Here is a 22,752-nt window from a genome sequence, read left to right on the forward strand (position 1 = left end):
TTATTATACAGTTGAAAATAATATTTTGTTTATCATTAATGTAATGATTATATTTTTTTTATATATAAAATATATCTTGTAAATAAACATATTGTTTTATCGATATTTATTTTCTCCTTTTTTCCAGTCCAAAAGTATTATTTTCTAAATGAACTACCAAGTTTAGTGATGCGGGCACAATCAAACATTTTAGCCATGTTTATTTAATATTATATTTTTATTTAATATTTATTATCGTGACAAATAAAGGTTGTCTTAAATTTTTATTAGACACTTGTTAATTTTAGTTTATTAGACATTAATTTGCATTGGATTCCGATTAAATCTGAATTAAACTTCAGGTTTCCCGTCCTGATCACTGTCTTGGACCGTTCGATTCGAGCACACAAATCTTCGCCGTCCAATCTAACCGGATGTTTTATTAATCAAGGAAGCCGACAGTTCACCTATCCTCGTTCGAACATCGTCACCAACCGGAAGAAAGCACACGGATCGTGTGCTTCCTAAAACGCATCTGCAGCCGTCAGATACACATCCTCTCGCTCGACCGCCTCGTCGCATCTCCCTATAAATAAATCGCTCGTTTCCTTTTACTTACGTTACGAGTCGGCTTTCTCTTCTGTTCCATCTTCGGTCCGTGACTTGAGATCGGCGAACCCTAGCTTGTCTTGTTCCTGGTGATCGATGGCCCGTACGAAGCAGACCGCTCGCAAGTCCACCGGCGGCAAAGCGCCTCGGAAGCAGCTCGCCACCAAGGTATGCGTCCCGTCTTCCCGTTTCGTTTGGGTTACCCGTTTCATTTTGCAGAGATCTATCCGGCTTACCTGTTTTGTTTGGGTTGCGTGTGTATAGGCCGCGAGGAAGTCGGCGCCGACGACCGGCGGTGTGAAGAAGCCCCACAGGTACCGCCCCGGGACGGTGGCTCTACGTGAGATCCGCAAGTACCAGAAGAGCACGGAACTGCTGATCCGGAAGCTGCCTTTCCAGCGGCTGGTGCGCGAGATCGCGCAGGATTTCAAGACCGACCTTCGGTTCCAGAGCCACGCTGTGTTGGCGCTGCAGGAGGCGGCGGAGGCGTATCTGGTAGGGCTCTTCGAGGACACCAACCTCTGCGCCATCCACGCCAAGCGGGTTACCATCATGCCCAAGGACATCCAACTCGCCCGCCGCATCCGTGGTGAACGTGCTTAAGACCTCAATGGATGATAGCTCAGCTCTCCTTTTCTCGTCGATGGATTGATCCTCTTAGGAAAAGAACTAAATAGATAAATTTCTGATCGTGTTCTCTGGACCTTTATATATGATAGCTAATCTAATTGTAAATTACTGGAAACTACATGCAATTATTGGTGTGGGTTAATATTTCATTTATCTTTGTTCGTGTAGATTTTGGTCATGCTCATAATATAGGTCGTGATTTCCAAGATGATTTGTGCGATAATTCTTGGCATTTTATGGTGAATAAAACCTTCTGCAACCCCCTCCTTGTTCCATGCGTTGACGTCTCATAACGGACCGATCTAGCGGTGTCTTTCGATAGATTGTCGATTTGGAATTGGAGCAGGCGGATTCAATGGAAAAATAGTTCTTTAATCTTGCTAGCAATCGCGTCTATTGGAAGAGCAACAAATGCCCTTGCAAATTCCAAAAGTTCTTTTATCAGTCGAAGAGCAGGCTTGAAATTTCACATTCGACGTGCTATCAGCCGTATGCTATCATTATTGGCGTATAGAATTGGCTATATAAGAATGATGTAAATGAACAAAGCAGTCAAAATTTTGGGGGCGGAGAATGATTCTTCGACAAAGTTTATTCTGAAAAATAATAACTGGATAAATAGCGATTTACATAAAATGACAATTGCATCGTTGTAGTTTCTACCGTCAATAAATGCACTCTCTTTGAAATTAAAAGTAAACATTGTAATGTGTCTCAACATAACACTACGGTCGGTCCATGCTGGCTAAGCTGCATGTACTTGGAATACTGTCCATATCATGATAGGACAATTTATCTCTATTCTCTGACAGGGAACCCGTTTGGCAATGCCAAAGAAACAAAAAATGATATCCATTGTTTGGTAAGCAAACAAAAAAAAGAAAAAATAAATTTGGGGGTACTCACCAAAGATAACATTATTATGAATATGCATTAATAGATGCCGAGAAGTATCATAAATTTTTAGCTCTTGTTTCTAAAAATAGAAATCTTCTATAGTTCGAGGATCAGTAAATTTCTGTGGGACGTATATATCAAAATTTGGTAGAATAGGCACTGCAAAGTTGTGAAGGAAACATTATTCCTCAGTCCGGGAGATTTCATTCATAATCAGGTCATCACCATTTTTGTAGGATATGCTTGGGGTAGAAGCTAATCTTCTAAACGTTGTCTTACATCTGCAATTTTGTTAATGGAGCAAGAAGATATCTGCATTTATAATTATTACTTACATCTAAGGCAGGAGATGATGGGTAGTGCTTAAAAAAAAAAGGGAGGAGAGGGTATCAAATGATTTAACCTTGCTAGCATCACTTGCCTTCTCCTATTGTTGATACAATTTTCAATTCTTTAACTATGTGTGATAAATCCACTATCATATAATTTATCTTTATCATGAACCCATTTTAAGGCACAATTTGATACTAAGACATTACTAGCAAGAGTCAATATCTTCATTTGCCAATATCCAATAAATTTAAATAGGAAAAAAAATAATTTAAAAATATGAGTATTTGATCTAAAGAAATTTTTTATCAATTATTTACTAACATTTAATGTAACACTTTGATTAATCCTATATCAAAAATGGATATATTATTATTAATTTTAACTTAAATATTTTAATCAGTGACTTAGATTTAATAAAATTGATAGACCAATTAATACATGCACCAATTAACACATCTGAAATAGGATACCTCGGTCTTGACCACTAATGATAGATATCTAATAGCCTATATAAAGCAGCTAACACTAAAAACATATTTTTAGTTTTATTACTTCACAGGGATATTTATGACAAAGAAAACATTCATTATTTACTATTTTTGTTTGAGGAATATATATGTAAAACAAAATCCTAATTCTATAGAGTACTCAGCTCTGAGCTAAAAGCCTAGCCCAAAATAATAAAATAATTATACACCAATTCTTGCAAAAGATATCCAATTTTACATATGATCAACGACAAACAATCAGTAAAGACCCCATAATTATGTTAGAATGATGCTCTTGGTTTGCACCTTAACTTTCACATTGAGTATATCTCTAAGGGGACATGTTTCTTTGTCAACACAAGTGTTAGTGGAGGTTTATTTGGCCATGGTTGTCCTCATAGAAACCTGCAGAATTGTTGATCAAGACCATCCTTTTTTAACAAAATATTAGCATATAGACTTGAACATGTGCTTCTTCGATTCAAGGTGGAGAAGAAGCCTTGCAAAGACTGTTAACAAGAAAACTAACATACCAACTAGTACTTCATCGTATTAATGAGAAGGCCAATAACAAAGCCCCCAATGAGCCTTACCGGCTTACAATCTTGTCTTAGGATTTCCTAAACTTTCTAAGATTCTAAAATTATTAGGCTGATAAAAAACAAAAAGGTATTTACATAAAATACTTAGAAAATTGATCCAAATCAATTAAGGGCAGTTGTTTTGCTACTTTTAGGCTTAGCCAAACCCTTTATCAGGTTCCATAGTTTTCTTCATAGTTTTGACAACCCGGTGACAACAAAGGGACGCCTGATGAATGTGTTGGGAGTCCCTTTGTTCACCTGGGTGAACTAAGTGTAAAGGGCCAGTGGCCCTTCTGTTATAAATTGTTCAAATTAAAAAGAAAAAAAAAAGAATTTCTTTTCAAAAGATTTATTTGAAAAGGTGTTTTCTTTTATTTTTTGGTAGTTATTTTTCAAAGATCGTGTCTTTACGAAATAGTTATAATTTCAAAGATGGTGTCTTTTGAGAAAATAGTTAATTTTCAAAGATTATATCTTTTGAGAAAATATCTATAAATAGCCATTTGAGGGTAAATTACAATGACAATTCTTTCATGCTCTTCTTCTTTACTCTCCAAGTGATTGAGTTAGACATTCTCTAATTCCTCTCTGAAGATTCTTTATTGTTTGCTCAATACAGATCTTCTAAAGGCTTGTCATATCCACTAAAACTATTTGCATCAAACCCAGAGCAATCTTATTGAGAAGATGGTGCAAATATCGTTTTTTAAGAAATTGTTTATACACGTTTCAAGCCTAAATATTTTTCCTAAAGTATTCTTGATCTTGTGTTTGTTATTTGTTTCCATAGTGTTTTTTATCCTCTTTTTTGTCGTATCTTTTTCCCAACAATCTAAAAATGATATCTTGTGAGTTTATACAAATTCACTATGGAGGCTACAAATACCATCAAATTATTGAATCAAGATTTTGTTCGTTTGGATCGTTTTGATGGAACGAATTTTACCCGTTGGCAAGACAAGATGAAGTTCATGTTGACTGCTTTGAAGATCTTCTATGTGCTTGATCCAAATCTTCAACCAATTCCTGATCCAACCGACGATGACATCGATGAAATCAAGGCCGAACAAAAGAAAAGAAATGAAGATGAAGTCATGTGTAGAGGACACATTCTCAATGCTCTTTCGAACCGGCTTTATGATCTTTATACGGTGGAACCATCTGCAAAAGCAATTTGGAATGCTTTGGAATTCAAATATCATGCCGAGGAAGAAGGTACAAAGAAAATTTTAATTTCTAAATATTTTGATTACAAGTTTGTGGATGACAAGCCAATCTTGGTACAAGTACATGAGTTGTAGGTCATTGTTAATCAATTGAAGGCTGAAAAAATTGAACTTCCTGAACCTTTTCAAGTAGGGGTTGTAATAGCCAAGTTGCCTTCATTTTGGAAAGGGCATAGGAAGAAGATTTTGCATGACTCCAAGGATATAACTTTGGAGCAAATTCAAAAACATCTTCCAATCGAGGAGGAATCGAGGATGAGAGATAAGAGTGAGAACTCTTTTTGCAATATAAAAGCAAATGTTGTGAATCAGCCTAAGAATTCCAACAAAAGCAAACAAAACAAGGAGAATCATTTTGGCCCCAAAAGGGATCAAAGAAAATTTAAGAAGCCACAGAGTGGAGGCTGTTTTGTTTGTGGAAAACCTGGTCATTTTGCTAGGGATTGCAGATTTAAAAAAGGCCAGAAACCAAAAGTCAACTCCGTTGAGGGAGATGATAATATAATCACTACGGTGAGCGAAGTGAATGCCATATTTGGTAAGGTTTCTGGTTGATGGTACGATACTTGTGCTACCGTCCATATTTGCTATGAGTGGGAATCTCCTTAGCAAACCTGGAATTAAATCTGTATTTGAATCCGGGAAGTTAATTCTATCCCGTAATGAAACTTTTGTTGGAAAAGGCTATTCCGCTGAGGGAATGGTCAAATTATCTATTATTGACAATGATTCTAAAGTTAATAAAGATGTTGCTTCTATTTATATTGTTGATTCTTATTCATTATGGCATGATAGATCAGCATATATTGGAATTAGCATGATTAGAAGAATGGTTAAGTGTGGCTTAATAAATTGTCATTTTGATGATATTAATAAATGTGAAATTTATGTTAAATCTAAGATGATTAAGAAACCCTTCAAAAGTGTTGAAAGATATACTAATTTGTTAGATTTAATACATTCTGATATATGTGAATTAAATGACATATTAACGAGAGGAGGTAATAGATATTTTATTACTTTTATAGATGATATGTCTAGATTCACATATGTGTACTTATTGAAACATAAAAATGATACTTTTAATGCTTTTAAGGCATATAAAGCAGAAGTTGAAAATCAATTGGGGAAGAAAATTAAAGCTTTAAGAAGTGATAGAGGAGGAGAATACTTTCCTAATGAATTTAACTTGTTTTGTGAACAACATGGCATAATTCATGAATGTTCAGCACCTAGAACACCTGAGCAAAATGGATTAGCATAAAGAAAAATAGAACTTATCTAGAGATGATTAATGCTATGTTGTTGCATGCTAAATTATCTTATAATTTGTGGGGAGAAGCTTTATTGGCTGCATGTCATATCTTAAATAGAATTCCCTCTAAAAAGAATAAGATCTCTCCAAATGAGTTATGGAAAGGAAGACGACCTAACATTGGTTATTTTAAAGTGTGGGGGTGTCTTGCATATTGTAAGAATAATGATCTTCAAAGGACAAAATTGGGACCTAGAGGAATCAAATGTGCATTTATAGGCTATGCCTCAAATAGCAAAGCATATAGACTTCTTAATTTGGAGTCTAATATCATAATAGAATCTCGAGATGTGGAGTTCTTTGAACATTTATTGACTTCTAGTAATAATGTTCATCCTCCAACTAGTGAAGAGTCACTAGTGAAGAAATCTCAAAAGGTTGGTGAGCAACCTAAAATTCCTTTGATTGGACATCAATCAAGTTCACAAGAGGTTGGAGAGCAATCTTATGAATTAAGAAGAAGCACTCATGTACGAAAAGCAAAAACATTAAGATCGGATGAGATTGATTCTAAAAGTATTTCCTTTTACCTTGTAGAAAGAACTAATGAGAGAGTATTAAAAACAATTCCTCTTGTTTTACAAGTGGAAGATGATCCTAAAACATTTAAAGAAGCTATGGCTTCTCGTGATGCTGCTTTTTGGAAAGATGCTATTAATGATGAGATGAATTCTATTATGTCAAACCATACTTGGGAACTTGTCGATTTACCTTTTGCCTCGAAACCTATTAGTTATAGATGGATATTTTGTAGGAAGTATCATACAAATGATACTCTCCAAACGTTCAAAGCAAGGTTAGTTGCTAAAGGATTTCGACAAAAGGAAGGAATAGATTATTTTGACACATGCTCCTGTGGCTAGGATCACATCTATTAGAATTATTTTTGCTTTAGCATCAATTTTTGATCTTTATGTTCATCAAATGGATATCAAAACGACATTTCTAAATGGAGACCTCGATGAGGAGGTATATATGGAACAACCCGAAGGTTTTGTTCTACCGGGAAATGAACATAAAGTGTGTAAACATATTAAGTCATTGTATGGTTTAAAGCAGGCTCCAAAACAATGGCACGAGAAATTTGATGCAATAATTCTTTCTAATGGATTTGTTCATAATATTGCAGATAAATGTGTTTATCTCAAAACTTGTGATGACTATATGGTGATAGTTTGCCTTTATGTTGATGATATGCTAATAGTGAGCAACAACATAAAAGGTATTGTAGAAACAAAGAGGTTTCTATCTTCAACATTTAAGATGAAAGATCTTGGGCAAGTTGATACTATACTAGGTATCAAGGTAAAAAGAAATAGTGGGGGATATGTTTTGAGTCAAACTCATTACATAGAGAAAGTATTGGAGAAATTCAGTCACTTAAAAATCAAAGAAGCAAATACCTCATTTTGACCCATGTATCAAATTAGTCAAGAATGTTGGAAGAACAGTGGCTCAATTAGAATATTCAAGTGCTATAGGAAGTCTTATGTATGCAACGCAGTGCACAAGACCTGATATAGCATTTGCAGTTAGTAAATTGAGTAGATTTACTAGCAATCCAAATATAGAGCATTGGAAGACTATTGAAAGAGTTCTTGGGTACCTTAAATGAACAAAAGATTATGGCCTACAATACTCAAAATTTCCTACTATTTTAGAAGGATATACTGACGCAAGTTGGATATCGAGTTTTGGAGATAACAAATCCACTACTGGTTGGGTGTTCACCTTGGGAGGTGGCGCTGTTTCTTGGAAGAGCAAGAAACAAACGTGTATAACTCACTCAACTAAGAAATCAGAATTTGTTGCTCTAGCAGATGCAGGAAAGGAGGTTGAATGGTTGAGGGACTTTCTATTAGAAATTCCATTGACTTCTAAGAGTGTGAATTCAATTTCTATACTTTGTGATAGTCAAGCCACTTTAGCTCGTGCATATAGTGAAATATATAATGGAAAGTCAAGACATATAAGTCTTAGACATGATTATGTGAGGAAATTAATCAAGAGTGGGATTATTTCACTCACATTTGTGAAAACAAGTGAGAATTTGGCTAATCCATTCACCAAACCTCTTACAAGAGAAGTTGTAAGATCAACATCAAAATGGATGAGACTAAAACTCCTTGAATAAAAGATCCACCAATGATAGCAATCCTACTCAACATTATGAAATGAGTAATGAAGAGTTCAAAGGGTAAGAACAAGTCATTGATATGTGGAGTGGTTCAGCACTTTGAAATATTTTATGAGTCCCATCTAAAGATGTTAAAGTGCTGGTTGTCACCGAATGAAGGTTGAGTTAATTATACTCTTAATGAAGTTCAGTCAAGTTAGGACAAGTATCTCAAAGAGTGACAAAGATACTATAAGAACTTCACCTATATAAACTTAGAAGTGGTGCCGCTTCGATTGAGAGTTGGAGTTTCTCTCATAAAAGTTCATGAACTTAGATGAGCCCAAGGCCATATTAGGGCTAAGCGAGATTTTATGAGGAATATAAGAATGTTGTATTTATGTGTGTGGTATCACTGGTGTTGTCATGAGGAATAACAAATTCAAAGCTTTTATGCTATTTGAGATTTCGACTTCACTTTGTGATGCTTACACTAAGGTAATATTCAAATCGAAAGATATATTACTTTATTCATAAATACTATTTAATCACTCGGAGAAAATTTTAAATTTGAACAAGTGGGGGATTGTTATAAATTGTTCAAATTAAAAAGAAAAAAAAAGAATTTCTTTTCAAAAGATTTATTTGAAAAGATGTTTTCTTTTATTTTTTGGTAGTTATTTTTCAAAGGTGGTGTCTTTTGAGAAAATAGTTATAATTTCAAAGGTTGTGTCTTTTGAGAAATAATTAATTTTCAAAGGTCGTGTCTTTTAAGAAAATATCTATAAATAACCATTTGAGGGTAAATTACAATGACAACTCTTTCATGCTCTTCTTCTTCACTCTCTAAGTGATTGAGTTAGACATTCTCTAATTCCTTTCAGAAGATTCTTTATTGTTTGCTCAATACAGATCTTCTAAAGGTTTGTCATATCCACTAAAACTATTTGCATCAAACCCAGAGCAATCTTATTGAGAAGAGGGTACAAATATTATTTTTTAAGAAAATGTTTATACACGTTTCAAGCCTAAATATCTTTCCTAAAGTATTCTTGATCTTATGTTTGTTATTTGTTTCCATAGTATTTTTTATCCTCTTCTTTGTCGTATCTTTTTCCCAACACCTTCTACATGCGCAAACCAGAGGACACAACCCAACACATTCATCAGGCGTCTCCACTGCTTCTAAACAAAGTAAAAAGCTCGCAGCTCCTCCACCATTGTAGCTCATGCCACTACATTGCAAGATGGGTTTCCTTATCCTACTTCTATCACCAATGTTTCTCCAGCAACAAATTGTAGAAGATATAGGTACATGAATTGCTGAATGAATAGACCAATGCAGTTGCATTAACCAAAAGTGATTTAAGATTATAACCTATTTACGGAGTTATCTTGTCACTATTCCAAGCACCATCTAAACTGGTAGAACTGGAAACACGAATTCTGTACAAACCTAACTTGCAGACAGTCACCGCTTGAGATATTTGGAATATTGGACCAAACTGACATAAAGAAATCAACTAGAAGAGTCTAAGAATACTGAGGCAGGCAACCCAATGTAAAGTGATGTGGGGCGTACGGGATAATTTACCTTTTGCTCGTTGCTCTCCTCTCGCATGATACCATCTTCAAGCCTGCTTCATTGAGGCGGCGACGTTTTGCCGTCGAAGAAGAAACACGAGATGGTGAAAAGGGTGAAATCGATGAGTAGGCCTCCTGCTTGATGAATAGGGTGGAGATTGGAGACTTGTATGGAAAAGAGCTAAAGAGATCGATCATATAGGGGGGAATATGACGGGACGACTCACCAAGAAAGACCCCTAGTTTTCCAAAATGATCAAATTGGCCTTCTCAATTTTGCCCAAAATATACTTCAATGGCTCCATAATTTTAAATCATTAAATAATATCTTATCTGACAAAGAGTGGTATGTCTTCTTCTATAAATAATAAATCAATAGCATTCTGTATTAAATAATTATATAAAAGCGGTGACAATATTGTTATGCGTGGACAAGGTGTTGAATGTGACATGGGATGGGCGGGCACGCAAACGCCCTCCCGCTCACGACCGCCCTCGCCCGCCTCATCGACCGCTGTCACAGCCTTCGACAACTCCAACAAATCCACGCCCGAATCATCGTCGCTCGCCCTTCGCTCGGCCACGATGCCACCGCAGCTGTCCTGACCCGCATCCTCTTCGCCTCCGCCTCCTCCTCCCTCCACTACGCCGCCGTCCTCTTCCGCCGCCTCCCCGCTGCGCCCACTCTGTTCGCCTACAACGCCCTCATTCGAGCCAACTCCTTCGGCTTCTGCTCCCAACTCAACCCTCTCTCCCTCTATTCCCAAATGCTCTCCTCTGGTGTCCGTCCCGACCACCTCACCTTCCCTTTCTTATTCAGGTATTGCTCTCATATTCTCGACTCCGTCGTCGGGCAAAGCTTGCATGTGCACATACTTTGGCTCGGGTTTCACACCGATGTTTATATTCAGAATTCTATGATCCATATGTACGCTACTTGTGGGCTTATTGATTGCGCCGGTAAATTGTTCGAGGTAATGCCTCTTAAAGACATTGTTTCTTGGAATTCGATGCTGATCGGGTACTTGAGATGCGGAGAGCTGGACTTGGCGTTGGATTTTTTTCTTGGCATGAGGGAGAGGAATGTGATCACTTGGAATTCGATCATCACTGGGTTCGTCCAGGCTGGGCGGTCGAGGGAGGCATTGGATTTGTTTCATGAGATGCTGATTCTGCATGATGATAATGTGAAACCCAATAAGGTCACCGTTTCAAGTGTTATCTCAGCATGTTCTTCTTTGGGAGCGCTAGATCAGGGGAAGTGGGTGCATGGCTATCTGAAGAAGCAGTCTTTGGAGTTTGATGTCGTGATTGAGACCGCTTTGATCGACATGTACGGAAAGTGTGGGTGTGTGGAGAGAGCTATTGAGGTATTTGAGAAGATGCCAAAGAAGGATGTTTTGGCCTGGACGGCTATGATCTTGGTATTTGCAGTCCATGGACTTGCAGAGGAGGCTTTTGCTCTTCTAGAACAGATGGAGAGGCATCGGGTGATGCCTAACCATGTAACTTTCGGTGCTCTGCTGAGGGCTTGTGCTCATTCGGGATTGGTAGAGAAAGGGCTTTGGTGCTTTGATAGGATGAAAGCTACTTACTTGATTGAGCCACAGCCACAGCATTATGCATGCATGGTTGATTTACTTGGCCGAGCAGCTCTTTTTGAAGAAGCTGAACGGCTCATAAGAAGCATGCCGATGGAACCAGATTCGTTTGTTTGGGGGGCATTACTTGGTGCTTGTAGGATGCACGGAAACGTGGAGGTTGGAGAACGGGTGGCTAATTATTTGATAGGATTGGATCCTCAGAATCATGCTTTCTATATAACACTTTCAGATATTTGTGCCAAGGCTAAAAGGTTTGGGGATGTGAAGAGAATTAGGTCTTTTATGGAAGAGTGTGGGATAAGGAAAACTACGCCAGGTTGCAGTATGATTGAGGTTGATGGCCAGGTGCTTGAATTTTCTGCCAAAAGAGTGCCCAAGGATCTGAGAAATGAAATTGAGTGGGTTTTAGATGCGATTAATGTTGAATTGAGGTATAATTTTCCTCATCATGATGCTGATAACCTTCAGGCTGAGTATGTTCGGTTGAAATTTCATCAAACGTGACCTTAAATGACAGGAAAAGATCATTGAAGCTAAATGTAGTTGGTTGTTGGTACTTGGTAGTTTTTCAGGCTGTAATATTGGTTTTCCATGGCCCACCGGATATCTTTCGAAGAAGGATTCTTGTACTTCTGAGAAGTTATCACTGAAGATGGATTATTTTCTTGTGGAAGATTTCTCACCAATAACTTGTGAGTGGAACTGATCTAACATCGATGAAGCTAGACATGTAGTGGCACAATACCAAGTTCACACCGGTCTCTTACACTGCAATAAACAAGAAGTATGCTACCTAAACTAGTCTAGTAAGTTCTTACTAAGCTTTTTGAGATTATAATGTTTGGATGCTTCAGCTTGCCAACTGATTTATATGTTTAAGAGATATCAATATGCTTGAAATTCTCTAGGCTAATACGAAGCATGTTGTTATTGAATTTACTTGATTATTCAAGTAGACTATACTAAAAAATTATCAGAAGTAAATCTTATGTTTGCATTTGTGTCTAACTTCCTTTCTTTTCCAAAGTGAGATTTCCTTATTTAGTCGATGACAATCTTAAAATAGTTCAATTCAAAAATGTCTTATCCCATCAATTTGTTTAATTTAATCTCATGAATATTCATTCATATATTCACTTTTTGACCCCCCTGAAAGAAATAAAGGAAGAATGACTGACTGACATTCCATTCCCAAATCAATACTTTTTTATCTGAACAAGGTAGTACGGTAAAAGAATGTATATTCACTATTCAGTGCTCTGTGGAAACTTCAAGCAGAAAACAGACAACTACAGACAATCCAGCTCAATCATACTAAATCTCAATCATTTTCTGGTTCAGAGTCATGTATCTCCATCTTTCCTTCTCAACAAAATCTGCATCTAGAAACTTAGCAACAAAAGTCCATAGTCTATAAGCATCCTGAAAGTTAGTGAGGAAACTGAGGGAAGCATTTACGACACTTATTCCCATATTAACATTTTCTTTCTTTTTGTTACCTGCAATTGTTATTTCACAGGATGATCTTCTCTCCAAGACTTTATCCTTCTCTGCTTCATATTTGTCTGCAAACCAAATATTATTCAGAAATCCACAACTAAGAGAAATGTTGCTTCGATCAGCAAGCTTTTGTACCAATGCAGGCTTGATCTTCTCTCCTTTCCAGTCAAACACATTGAAAGCTAATGCAGGCCCCCTGTCAAATTTTATTCGTGGACCGTATATTTTAACCAGGGAATGGCCACTTTCTGAATGAGGATGCCGCAGCTTCTTCAAAGCAACGACCAACCAGTTGGTGATGCATCTCAGTCTGCTGCTGATGAGTAGCAGACCCAGTGAGTCTGCATGGTCTAATCCTCTGCACACAATCTCCATACTCTTGTCTGCTCCAGACGTGGTCTCCTCTGCTTGCATAGAATGGTCCAATTCTAGTTCTACTATACTTGATGATGTTTCTTCTTTCTCATCTTGTGCTTTGGAACTCTCACCCTGGTTTGACTTCTTGACTTGCTTTTGTTTTTCTGTGACAGCACTTTCACCGAACACATCATCTGCACTAGCAGAACCATTACAGATCTGTGTAGGAATTGGACCAGAGAATGAACTAATTGTCTCGATATCATCCTCCTCGAATTGGTTTCTGGACGAGTGAGCATCCAAGTCTGTTCCTGAATAATCATCGGTCTGCTGTGACAGCCTTCTTGCTGGGATGATGCTGACTATTCCAATGCTCCTGGCGATCGTTGATGGCTCCAACATTGCAATGCTGGACTTCTTGATGAAGAGCCCTGCGAACCCAGATGGATTTTCACCGAACACCTTGAAGAAAGAGCAGATGATAAAGTCTGGTTGGATCAGCGACAGTCCAAGGGTGTCAAGGTCCTTCGGCCCCAGAGCACATGCATCCAGCACAACCTGCCATCCGTTTTCCTTGGCCACAGTCATCCATAGGTAAGGATACCTGGCCCCGGTAATCCTGGATTGAAGTGGGAAGACAAATAGTCCTCTTTTCTTTTTCTTTCTCTTGCTTAGCTTCTCCATTAAGCTCCCAGAATGAATCCTCAGACTTGGCCATGAGAAGCTAGCAGACGTGACTTTGGCTCCTCTCTTTTGGGCGCTCTCGATCATTGCAGTCACAGCTTCGCTCTCGTAATCATATACACATAGCAACCCCTTGTTGGCATGGAATGGGTAGGATTCTGCCAACAGCCTGAAAGCTGTATTCCTGTTTGCAGTACAGACCATGCTGTATTCATCGTCCAGTATGTTGAGGAAATGCATGATTCTCTTCCTAATTGACGACTCCAGAGCAGTATCCTGGTTCCCATACTGCACTTGAGATTTCAAGCTTGCTGACTGGTAAGAGATGCTGAAGACTGGAGGCTGCAAGAGGGTCGAAGGTGGAGGATTAGAGGATGAGGATGCTACAGAGGAGTGCATTTGTGTGTGGGAGAATAGGCTGAATCCAGTATAGTCGAGGCAGACATGGCTCGAGAGATGATAATATTCGCTGTTCCTGATGTGATCTGCTTGCTGTGTCTCACCATACTGTGGGTAGACTGTGATGAAGCTGGAGAAGGCATCAGGAAAGGCAGGCAGGGACTCGTCGTTGACAAAGTTGGTGTTTGGGAAGATGGAATCTGTCGTCAGCTTCACAAAGTTCAAGCGTGAGATCCTAGTGGTGGTGGCTCTCCTCTGCCGCTTTGTGTTGCCGGATTCAACCAGATTTAGTAAAGGTATGGAACAGCAGCCGGTGGCACATGCCTCAGAGGGCTCCTCTATCTTATTTTCACCTCCTTGTTCATGCTTGTTGCTTTCTTTGTCTCCTCCAGTAGCCTTCATCAGCCTTCTGAAGTACTTGTGGATGAAGAAGAGCATGGCGTTTCATGGGAAGAGAGGTGCTGTCAGGGAACTAGTCGGCTTAGATAAATACAACTTTCTTGCTTCTGATATCTTCCGAGCAGACTAAGTTGATATTAAGAGTGGGACATCTTTTAGGCTCTTTATTCCCTTTTAACATCCAAAATGGCAGGTTTAGACCTACTGCCCAATTACTCAACACAACTATGCATTACTGTTAAGGATAAGTAGATGCTTGTACCTCCTTGACCGGAAGACGATAAGGGTACATACTGTGACTGGCTGCTTCTCCATACCATTTTTATCTTGGAGTGATGCTTCACCTTTATCCATGCAATTATTTTTACCTACATGGTCAATTTCAAGCTTCAGATGGATTTACTGCTTGCTACAATGTATAACAGATTTTTTGCATCTATGAAAAAGATCTGGAGGTTGGTTTGGTCATTGTATCAGATTATACATGCTGTAAGAGTGCATACGCAAGTGGACAGGTCGGTCACTGTAATGGATGGCTACAAGCACGCTCTGATGGTAGCAGCTAGCCTAACGCGTGACATGGCTTAATTGCTTCCTTTCAGCTGTTTGACATCTAAATGTGTGTGATTCTTGAATTGGTCTTTCAGCTGCTTAACAAGGATTGTTCAGCCAGAAATCCTTGCTCATAGGATGCTTTTTAGGTAACTGTGACTTGCGGAAGCTTTTTGATTCAGCCATGCTGTCTCTACAAGACCTAAATAATGCATTTTGGTAGCAGACTGCTCTGTGTCAGCAAATAGTTTACTTTAAACAAGTAATTTATTTTTTCAGAACATAGCAGGCCTCATTTTATATTTCTTTTGCTGTCTATTTATTATGCTTGATTACATTACCACCCGAACCCAGCCAGGTCAAATGTTCCTCCTCCAAACCAGGTCCCTTCCTCAATCTCTGGCTGCTTCTGAGGGAGAGCTGAAAATTTATCCGCTTCTTGGTGGAAGATATTGTCCATTCCATGTGAGTGACCTCAGAGCTGAAATTTTCGTGTTTTAATAAAGATATGATGGCTATAGCCAATATCGTGCCCGATTGACACTCGAAAATATCTGGAATGTGGTGTCCCAAAGGGGTCTGCAAATTTTGGCCATTCAACATGCGAATGATTAAACATGGAATCCTGTTCTCTGTTTGGTGCAAGCAGCATAGCATCTCTCTTGTTCGGGTCAATGGGTTGACTTCAGGTGGCGAGACGGGACCAGGTTGTGCTTGCAAGCAATGAGCAATGCTTTCTCTACCTGATTCCTCGTTACGTGCATTGCCTACCCGTGCGTCGGTTGGAGGGGTGAAGTTGGGGCCCACATGTTGGGGTCATCTCCTCCCTCACAAGCACGACTGGGCAACGCGGCTTTTGGGTATGTCAACAAAATTACTTTGCATCATTTAGGTGCGAACGATGCTTCACCTTTTCTCCCTTTGGGCTTTGTTTTGTTGTAATGTCTTGTCAGTCTCTTTGAACGTCTGCACCATCTTTCTCTGTCATCAAACAACGATGCGTGGATAAATCACATTCCAAAGTATAATAAATTGGAAGTAGAATTCTTTCAACTTGCTAAGAGAAGTAAATTTGGGACTTTGACCATTCCAAGTTTGCCAATGCCTGAACAAACCTTAATTTTAGATTTTTCTTTTTCAGAGAAAAGAAAATAACACATAACACTATCCATGGCTTGATGTCTCTGTAGGAGCATTTTCTTGAGTTTTTGAGGCTATTTGTATTCACACAGAAACCTCTTGCTCCTGCAATATGGCAGGATGACTTTTCATGATCTATCTAAAAGCTTAAACTTACATATTGTTAAGAGTTTAAATAGTGATTGGTGGACTCTTTCCTAACAAGTTTTTGAAAGCAGTGATAAATCAATTGAAATTGTATCATAGCATACCATAATATAGCTTAAACTACTCTTTTATCACATTTTTCTCATTACTAGTCAAGGCATTTTCATGTTGATACATAATTATTTGGACTGTCTACTAATTTATATTCTTAATATGTGTTGGTTTGATAGGATATGTTCATTTATATTCTTTAACACACAAAGTACTCACATCAAATTACTTTTACAACCTCCAACAGGTGGCCACATACCGTATAATTGGGTCCATATCAACTGGTTCTTCCTTGATGAGAAATTAATAGATGGGACAGATGATGTGGTATCCAATGATGGATTCAAACGAAGGAGTTCATAGTCATAGCCAGAATCAAATTTTAAATTTACTGCAGAATTCTTCAATTTTGGTTGATGTCACATGGTGCATCTTAATTCAAATTTCTTGTGCCAATAGTCTATTATATCCAAGCTAGCAGTCTAAGTATATATCTGACTTAAAAAAAATCCAAAATCAGCATGGTCAAATGTCCTGAATTTCTTAGTTCTCTTTCAGGAAAAGTTTGAGTAGTTGACTGGCTAACTCAAGCTATTTAAGTCAAGGTTCTCTTTCAATCATGCAATAGATGAGAAACCAAATTCAAACATGGCTTCCTACTTAGACCGTGACACCAATCATCTATTTCAAAAGGAGGAGGAGGAAAAGTATGAGCTGCTATTCTCTTTTTTTTTTTCTTCCATTCCTTAGATTAATTATGGAGTCTTTATGACTTGATCGGAGAAGAGTGCTTATAATTTGATTATTGTATATTGTTCCTTGTATTATTTCAAGCAAAAAATAAAAGCTGATCTCCTTTTGCACGTGTGGTTTGCGTCTAATCTTCTCAAGTCTTTGTGTGACGGGGACTTGGCAAATCCTTCTTCGTGAGCTATAAAGGATTTGACTTGTTGATTACCAGCAAGCGAGGGGAACTTGCAACTTGTATGTCGATCATGGTGCACATTAGGACACCATGGTTGTTTGGCCCCGGCCACAAGTCTTTCAGATTTGCAGTCACTGCCATGAGAATAACATCCACTGGGAAGGATTGATTGTAAGTAAAGGTTTGTCACACACTGTTTTTTTCTTTGGGAAGATTTAGACTGATAACTAATCCTATCAAATTACAACCCCCAGCCTTTATGGCTAAGTCTCTTCATCTGCATAGACTTCCCACAAGTTGAGAATAGGAGACTCTGTGATCTAAGAAAAGCTAAAGCTCCAGTTTCTAAAACCTTTTGTGGTCAAGACTGGCATGAGAGAGAGAGAGAGAGAGAGAGAGAGATGTTTACACTGGCTTGACTTGAGAATATTTATGCATCCTTAGAGAAAATAGGATCATGCAGGAAATTCTGATGAACTTAAAACAAAGATGATTGTTCTTGATGTAATACAATTAGGTTTCAAGGAGGAATATATGCTTATTTTTAAAAAAAATAATTTTCTTTTAATTCTTTGTTGCAAGGGAAGTGATGCTTAAGTCATCTCTTTGATCTTTGGTTGTTAATCCTGTATAAAGTGGATGTTAAGTTTCCTAGCTTAAACATAAAAGAGACATTAGCACTGTTTTCTTCTTGAATTATTAAGGTAATGGAAATAAATTTAACCAGTTTATTTTGAAGATCTTCCTATAAGACACCATAAATGATAAAACCCCTCATCAATTCTAAAATCCATCCCCCTTCTCAAAATACTTGTGAATCTTTCTACAATACCCTACAAACATAAATATGACCATGCAAGACTAAATAAAATTGGTGTACTTTAACCAAACATAATGGAAATTACTAACACTATCAGTTTCCTAAACGCTACTTGAATATATCTTCATCGTTTTTATTTTCTTAATATTCTGCTAAATGAACTTTTGGTGTCAAACACATTGATGAAGTTGGCATGAAATAGCCATCACCAATCCTAAAATCTGAATGAAGGCTTGGTACTTAATGATTAAATTTTGAGAACAAATACAATGACAAATGATTTCTATGACAAAATAATTATGCAATAGCAAACTTTTAGACCATTACAAACATCTAAATGTGAATTTCATAATGTTTATCGACAAACAGATATGGTTTAAGGATCCATATCTATTATATAAAAAAAAATGCTAGCCCAACATTTATGGATGCTTTCTAAAGATCTTTTTCTAAGCTCACTTATGGTTTCCATCACAATAAATTGCTATTGTAAGGTTTTTGGCAAGAGGCCATACATAACTCACACCAAAGACATTACCATCATATTTATATTAGATTATGTTGGTCCTATTTAATTAGGTAAGATAAATGATTGGATTCATTGGCCAATAGAAAAAAAATTCAATTAAAGTAGGATTCCTTATGAGATAACATGAGGAACTCTAATAATAACTTATCCTAGACCCTCGCTCTCACCTATAAATAGATACGACCTCTAGGGGCTAAAGAGTAGCATCGTAGCAATTGAAAGATCAGATCCGATGATGAAACGCTTATAGATCAGATAAGGTTTATTCTTCTGAACATCTCCTTACAGATTGATATCTCAGATTTGACGATGAAACGTTTGTAGATCAGATAAGGTTTATTTTTCTGAACAACAAGAAAGGTATGCATTGTAATATATTATTAGATCTAATTTTATTTAATTTTAATCTTGATATAAAAATTTTTTGGTATTACAGATAACATGATTACAGATTTTATGCTAACAATTTCAGTTTTGCTAGACAAATTAGCTATCCTTATACAAATGATTAATACTGGTTGGATCAAAGGGACTGATGTGGAGCTTTTATTTTATGTAATAAAAGTTCTTCATGTACTACTTTACACAAGGATGAGAACTGCCTTACCAAAACCCAGACAGCAAAGATGTTGATGCTTAAGATTAGCTGCTGATATTAATCCTAAATCTACGGCAATTAATTTAATTGCTTCCCTTCACAAAGATTGACCACTTCACTTCAAGTAGCAGTTGTGAAAAATGTCTAAGCTTCAGTCACAAGACTGTGTTTGCTAAGATGCGTGTGTAAATGGCTCTCTCTATATAGTCAGCAAGAAGACATGGTTACAGCATCAAGCTTGAAATTGAGGTCATGGCTTGGCTTTCTGGCCACCCAAATGTTGTCGACCTGAAGGCTGTATATGAGGATAATGACTATGTGCACATAGTGATGGAGCTCTGTGCTGGAGGGGAGCTCTTCGATCGCCTCGAGAAGCATGGCTGCTTCCCTGAATGTGAGGCTGCCGTCCTGTTCCGGCATCTCATGGAAGTCGTGGTGTTCTGCCATGACAAGGATGTTGTTCACAGGGACCTTAAGCCCGAGAATATTCTGATGGCTACCAAGTCTTCATCTTCACCAATTAAACTGGCAGACTTTGGGTTAGCTACTTATATTAAGCCAGGTATGTCCATCATTCTTAATTCACTTAAGTCAGTTTGTTATATCACTTATTTTGCTTTTATTAATTTTAAATGTAATCAACAGGGGAGAGCTTGTCTGGGACTGTTGGAAGTCCATTTTACATAGCACCGGAGGTATTGACAGGGGGATACAATGAGGCAGCTGATGTATGGAGTGCAGGAGTGATCCTTTATATTCTTCTTAGTGGGATGCCGCCCTTTTGGGGGAAGACCAAGTCAAAGATATTTGAATCAGTTAGATCTGCTGAACTACGGTTTCCATCTGATCCATGGAGAAGTGTTTCCGACTCTGCAAAGGAATTAATTAGAGGAATGCTTTTCAGGGATCCTGCTAAGAGACTCACAGCTAAACAAGTTATAGGTAAGCTATAAGTGTATGACAGACTTCACCTGATAGAATTAATTTCTTAATAATATTATACCTGGAACATGACCATTTGGATTACGTTCAGTTTGATACTATGCTCAATGGTAATAACCATTGGAAAAGTGCTGTTTGATTAATTTTAACCATTGAACATCTAATGTATATGACTAAAACTATCCAAATATTGTTATATATTTCCCGATGATAGGTTATAAAGTTCAATGAAGAGAATTAGGCTGCCAAGGTTACAAACTCCAATGAAGAGAATTATGTTGCCAAGACAGTAATTTTGTGATTCTCAACAATGATTCTTTTGCTAACAACGCTGTTTCTGTTCCATATACACTATTGAAGTTACGGAGTAACTGTTCAAGCTCATCCCATTTTTGAGGCCCCTGCATTACGAGGCATTTTTCTTCTCCATTCAAACCCTTCTATCTTGGTTTATCAAGTCTTTGAGGTGGCTTCTTTGTTTCACATACCATTCCTGGATAAAGGAGCACATGCAGCAACATGAAGTCCCATGTGGGCAATGCTGTGAAATCAGCTTTACACTGGGAGATCTGGGTAGCTGTTCATTCTCGACCCCGCTTGTCTCTGCAAGTCGTGATGTCAGCTTTAGTACTGGTTCTCTTGTTTCCTGCCAGACACTGGCAGATCATTCTTCCCCTGCATTCACTTGTAGATCATCATTTTCTTCAGTTATTTTTGACACTCCTTGCCCCTCTACGATCAGCTTCTCTTTCCAGAGCAGTTGTGAGTCTGACAACCACAGATTCTCCTCACCAATACCAGTGATGCCAAGTTTTGCATTCTTCACACCTGAGCAACAAAAAACATTCAGTTTTACAAGTGATGAATCAAAGACCGACACATCAAAGACAGGTATTTTTTTCTCCAGTTGCTCTTTCTGTATAGTGCTTTCTTAATTATTTTCCTTTCATATTACTGTGGGATGTGCAGACGCCAGCTGCAAGAAGCGCATTATGTCGCCCGACTCAGCTGCATGCTTTGGTCGAGATTTTAGCGAATTGGAGCACAAGTGGCTTGAAGCTAGAAGGGTTCCTGTGACTGGTTCTAGAGGCATTGGCATCCACAGCAGAAGGAACCACACCATTGGGCTCGGAGAGCTAGAGCAGCTTGACCTTGTGGTTTCGGAGTCGGTCATACGTTGGGCATCATGCACACACCTCTCAGATTCACCATCTCTCAGGTCCTCCCTTGTCTGCTGACATCCACAGACCTCAGATTGATGAATCTGTCTGTGATTAATACTTCATATCAAGTTTGTCAGCCTAACTCGAGTGTCAGATACTGAGCTGGCTGCCCTTGTTTAGAAAGTCCTTGATTAGCTGACTTTCTTCTCTCGTTCAAATTGTTTAGCATACGGTAGAGCCCGTCAATGTATGTGTTTTGTGTTATACATGTATTAGTAGTGAATCACTAGTGTGGGACAAGCATTTGGGGATTTGTACGCAACAACAACTAACATTTTTCTTTGTATCAACTGTTTACTTAATGATGTATACTGCATGGCAAATCTTGAGTGATATTCTAGTGTTGGTCTAAATCTGTTTAGGCAGCTTGATATTTCTCATGAGGTTCGACAGTGGGTCTGTTGCTGGGTTTCATCAACAAACGACAGCTTGTTTTAAGTTTCCTCACTCAGCTAAAGTGGAAAGTTTATCTATCAACAAGATGAAATGTTGTTAATGATAATTATTGACAGGATAATAGCTCTCTTTCATGGTTGCTTTCCCAGATGAGGACAACAAACATTTTCCAGTACGTAGTGTGCCTGCACATACCAATGTCTGCTTCCTTCTTTCCTCTCCACAAGGAATGTATCTCTCATTCGATTCAGTCCATTTAGTGGCACCACCAAGAAGTAAAGTGACAGTACTCCCATCAAACGTGATCTTAAATTTCCTTTGTCAAGACTCTTTAGTCACTCTTACAAACGACAACAAAATAGCTGGGTGGTGTTATGTTCTAGTGTTCAAAAAGATAGATATATTTCCTCATTTGACGATTTCACTGCTTATCATCCTTAAATAGCACTCAGTCAGGTTTGTTAAAGATTACTCGGGCTCTTCATACTTTGTAATTCGATTTAATATGAATATAAATAAAAACTATATATTCGAACAGAATAAAATTGAATTCAATTTATGCTGCTTAATGTTTTTGGTTTTATTTGTAATATCCTAATATTAACCATCAAATTGATTCATCCTAATTAGTTTTATAGAAAGCACATTGAGGAGATGGGATTAGAAACAATGACAGAAATTTCAATGGACCTAAACTTACTTGACAATAAAGAAATCCATGAAAT

The 22,752-nt window shown here is 37.9% G+C and overlaps 4 protein-coding genes across 6 annotated transcripts; 3 read left to right on the forward strand and 1 right to left on the reverse strand.

Annotated features, from left to right (window-relative positions):
* Nucleotides 1-592: 592 nt before the first annotated feature.
* Nucleotides 593-1,367, forward strand: LOC135605350 (histone H3.3). Its single transcript, XM_065095340.1, has 2 exons — nucleotides 593-756; nucleotides 853-1,367. Exons 1-2 carry the CDS (start codon nucleotides 685-687, stop codon nucleotides 1,189-1,191), a joined length of 411 nt encoding a protein of 136 aa, XP_064951412.1. The 5' UTR covers nucleotides 593-684; the 3' UTR covers nucleotides 1,192-1,367.
* An 8,817-nt stretch (nucleotides 1,368-10,184) lies between these two features.
* Nucleotides 10,185-15,537, forward strand: LOC103973631 (pentatricopeptide repeat-containing protein At5g66520-like). Of its 3 annotated transcripts, none has more exons than XM_018822596.2 (3): nucleotides 10,185-12,171; nucleotides 12,885-13,285; nucleotides 13,396-13,561. In XM_018822596.2, the coding sequence occupies exon 1, from the start codon at nucleotides 10,217-10,219 to the stop codon at nucleotides 11,867-11,869; it is 1,653 nt and encodes a 550-aa protein (XP_018678141.2). In that variant the 5' UTR covers nucleotides 10,185-10,216; the 3' UTR covers nucleotides 11,870-12,171; nucleotides 12,885-13,285; nucleotides 13,396-13,561. The 3 variants fall into 3 exon arrangements, with proteins under 3 accessions (XP_018678141.2, XP_064951414.1, XP_009386537.2); XM_065095342.1 differs by having other exon boundaries at nucleotides 10,185-12,149; XM_009388262.3 differs by having other exon boundaries at nucleotides 10,185-12,149; nucleotides 12,885-15,537.
* Nucleotides 12,590-14,743, reverse strand: LOC135605351 (uncharacterized). Its single transcript, XM_065095341.1, has one exon. It carries the CDS (start codon nucleotides 14,741-14,743, stop codon nucleotides 12,680-12,682), a length of 2,064 nt encoding a protein of 687 aa, XP_064951413.1. The 3' UTR covers nucleotides 12,590-12,679.
* Nucleotides 15,538-17,609: 2,072 nt separating the features above from the next.
* LOC135604797 (uncharacterized) lies at nucleotides 17,610-21,880 on the forward strand. The gene is made up of 5 exons (XM_065094446.1): nucleotides 17,610-17,690; nucleotides 19,674-20,028; nucleotides 20,112-20,408; nucleotides 20,895-21,299; nucleotides 21,378-21,880. Exons 1-5 carry the CDS (start codon nucleotides 17,610-17,612, stop codon nucleotides 21,644-21,646), a joined length of 1,407 nt encoding a protein of 468 aa, XP_064950518.1. The 3' UTR covers nucleotides 21,647-21,880.
* Nucleotides 21,881-22,752: the final 872 nt, after the last annotated feature.

Source organism: Musa acuminata, chromosome BXJ2-2 (assembly GCF_036884655.1).
Source record: "Musa acuminata AAA Group cultivar baxijiao chromosome BXJ2-2, Cavendish_Baxijiao_AAA, whole genome shotgun sequence".
NCBI classification, from domain to species: domain Eukaryota; kingdom Viridiplantae; phylum Streptophyta; class Magnoliopsida; order Zingiberales; family Musaceae; genus Musa; species Musa acuminata.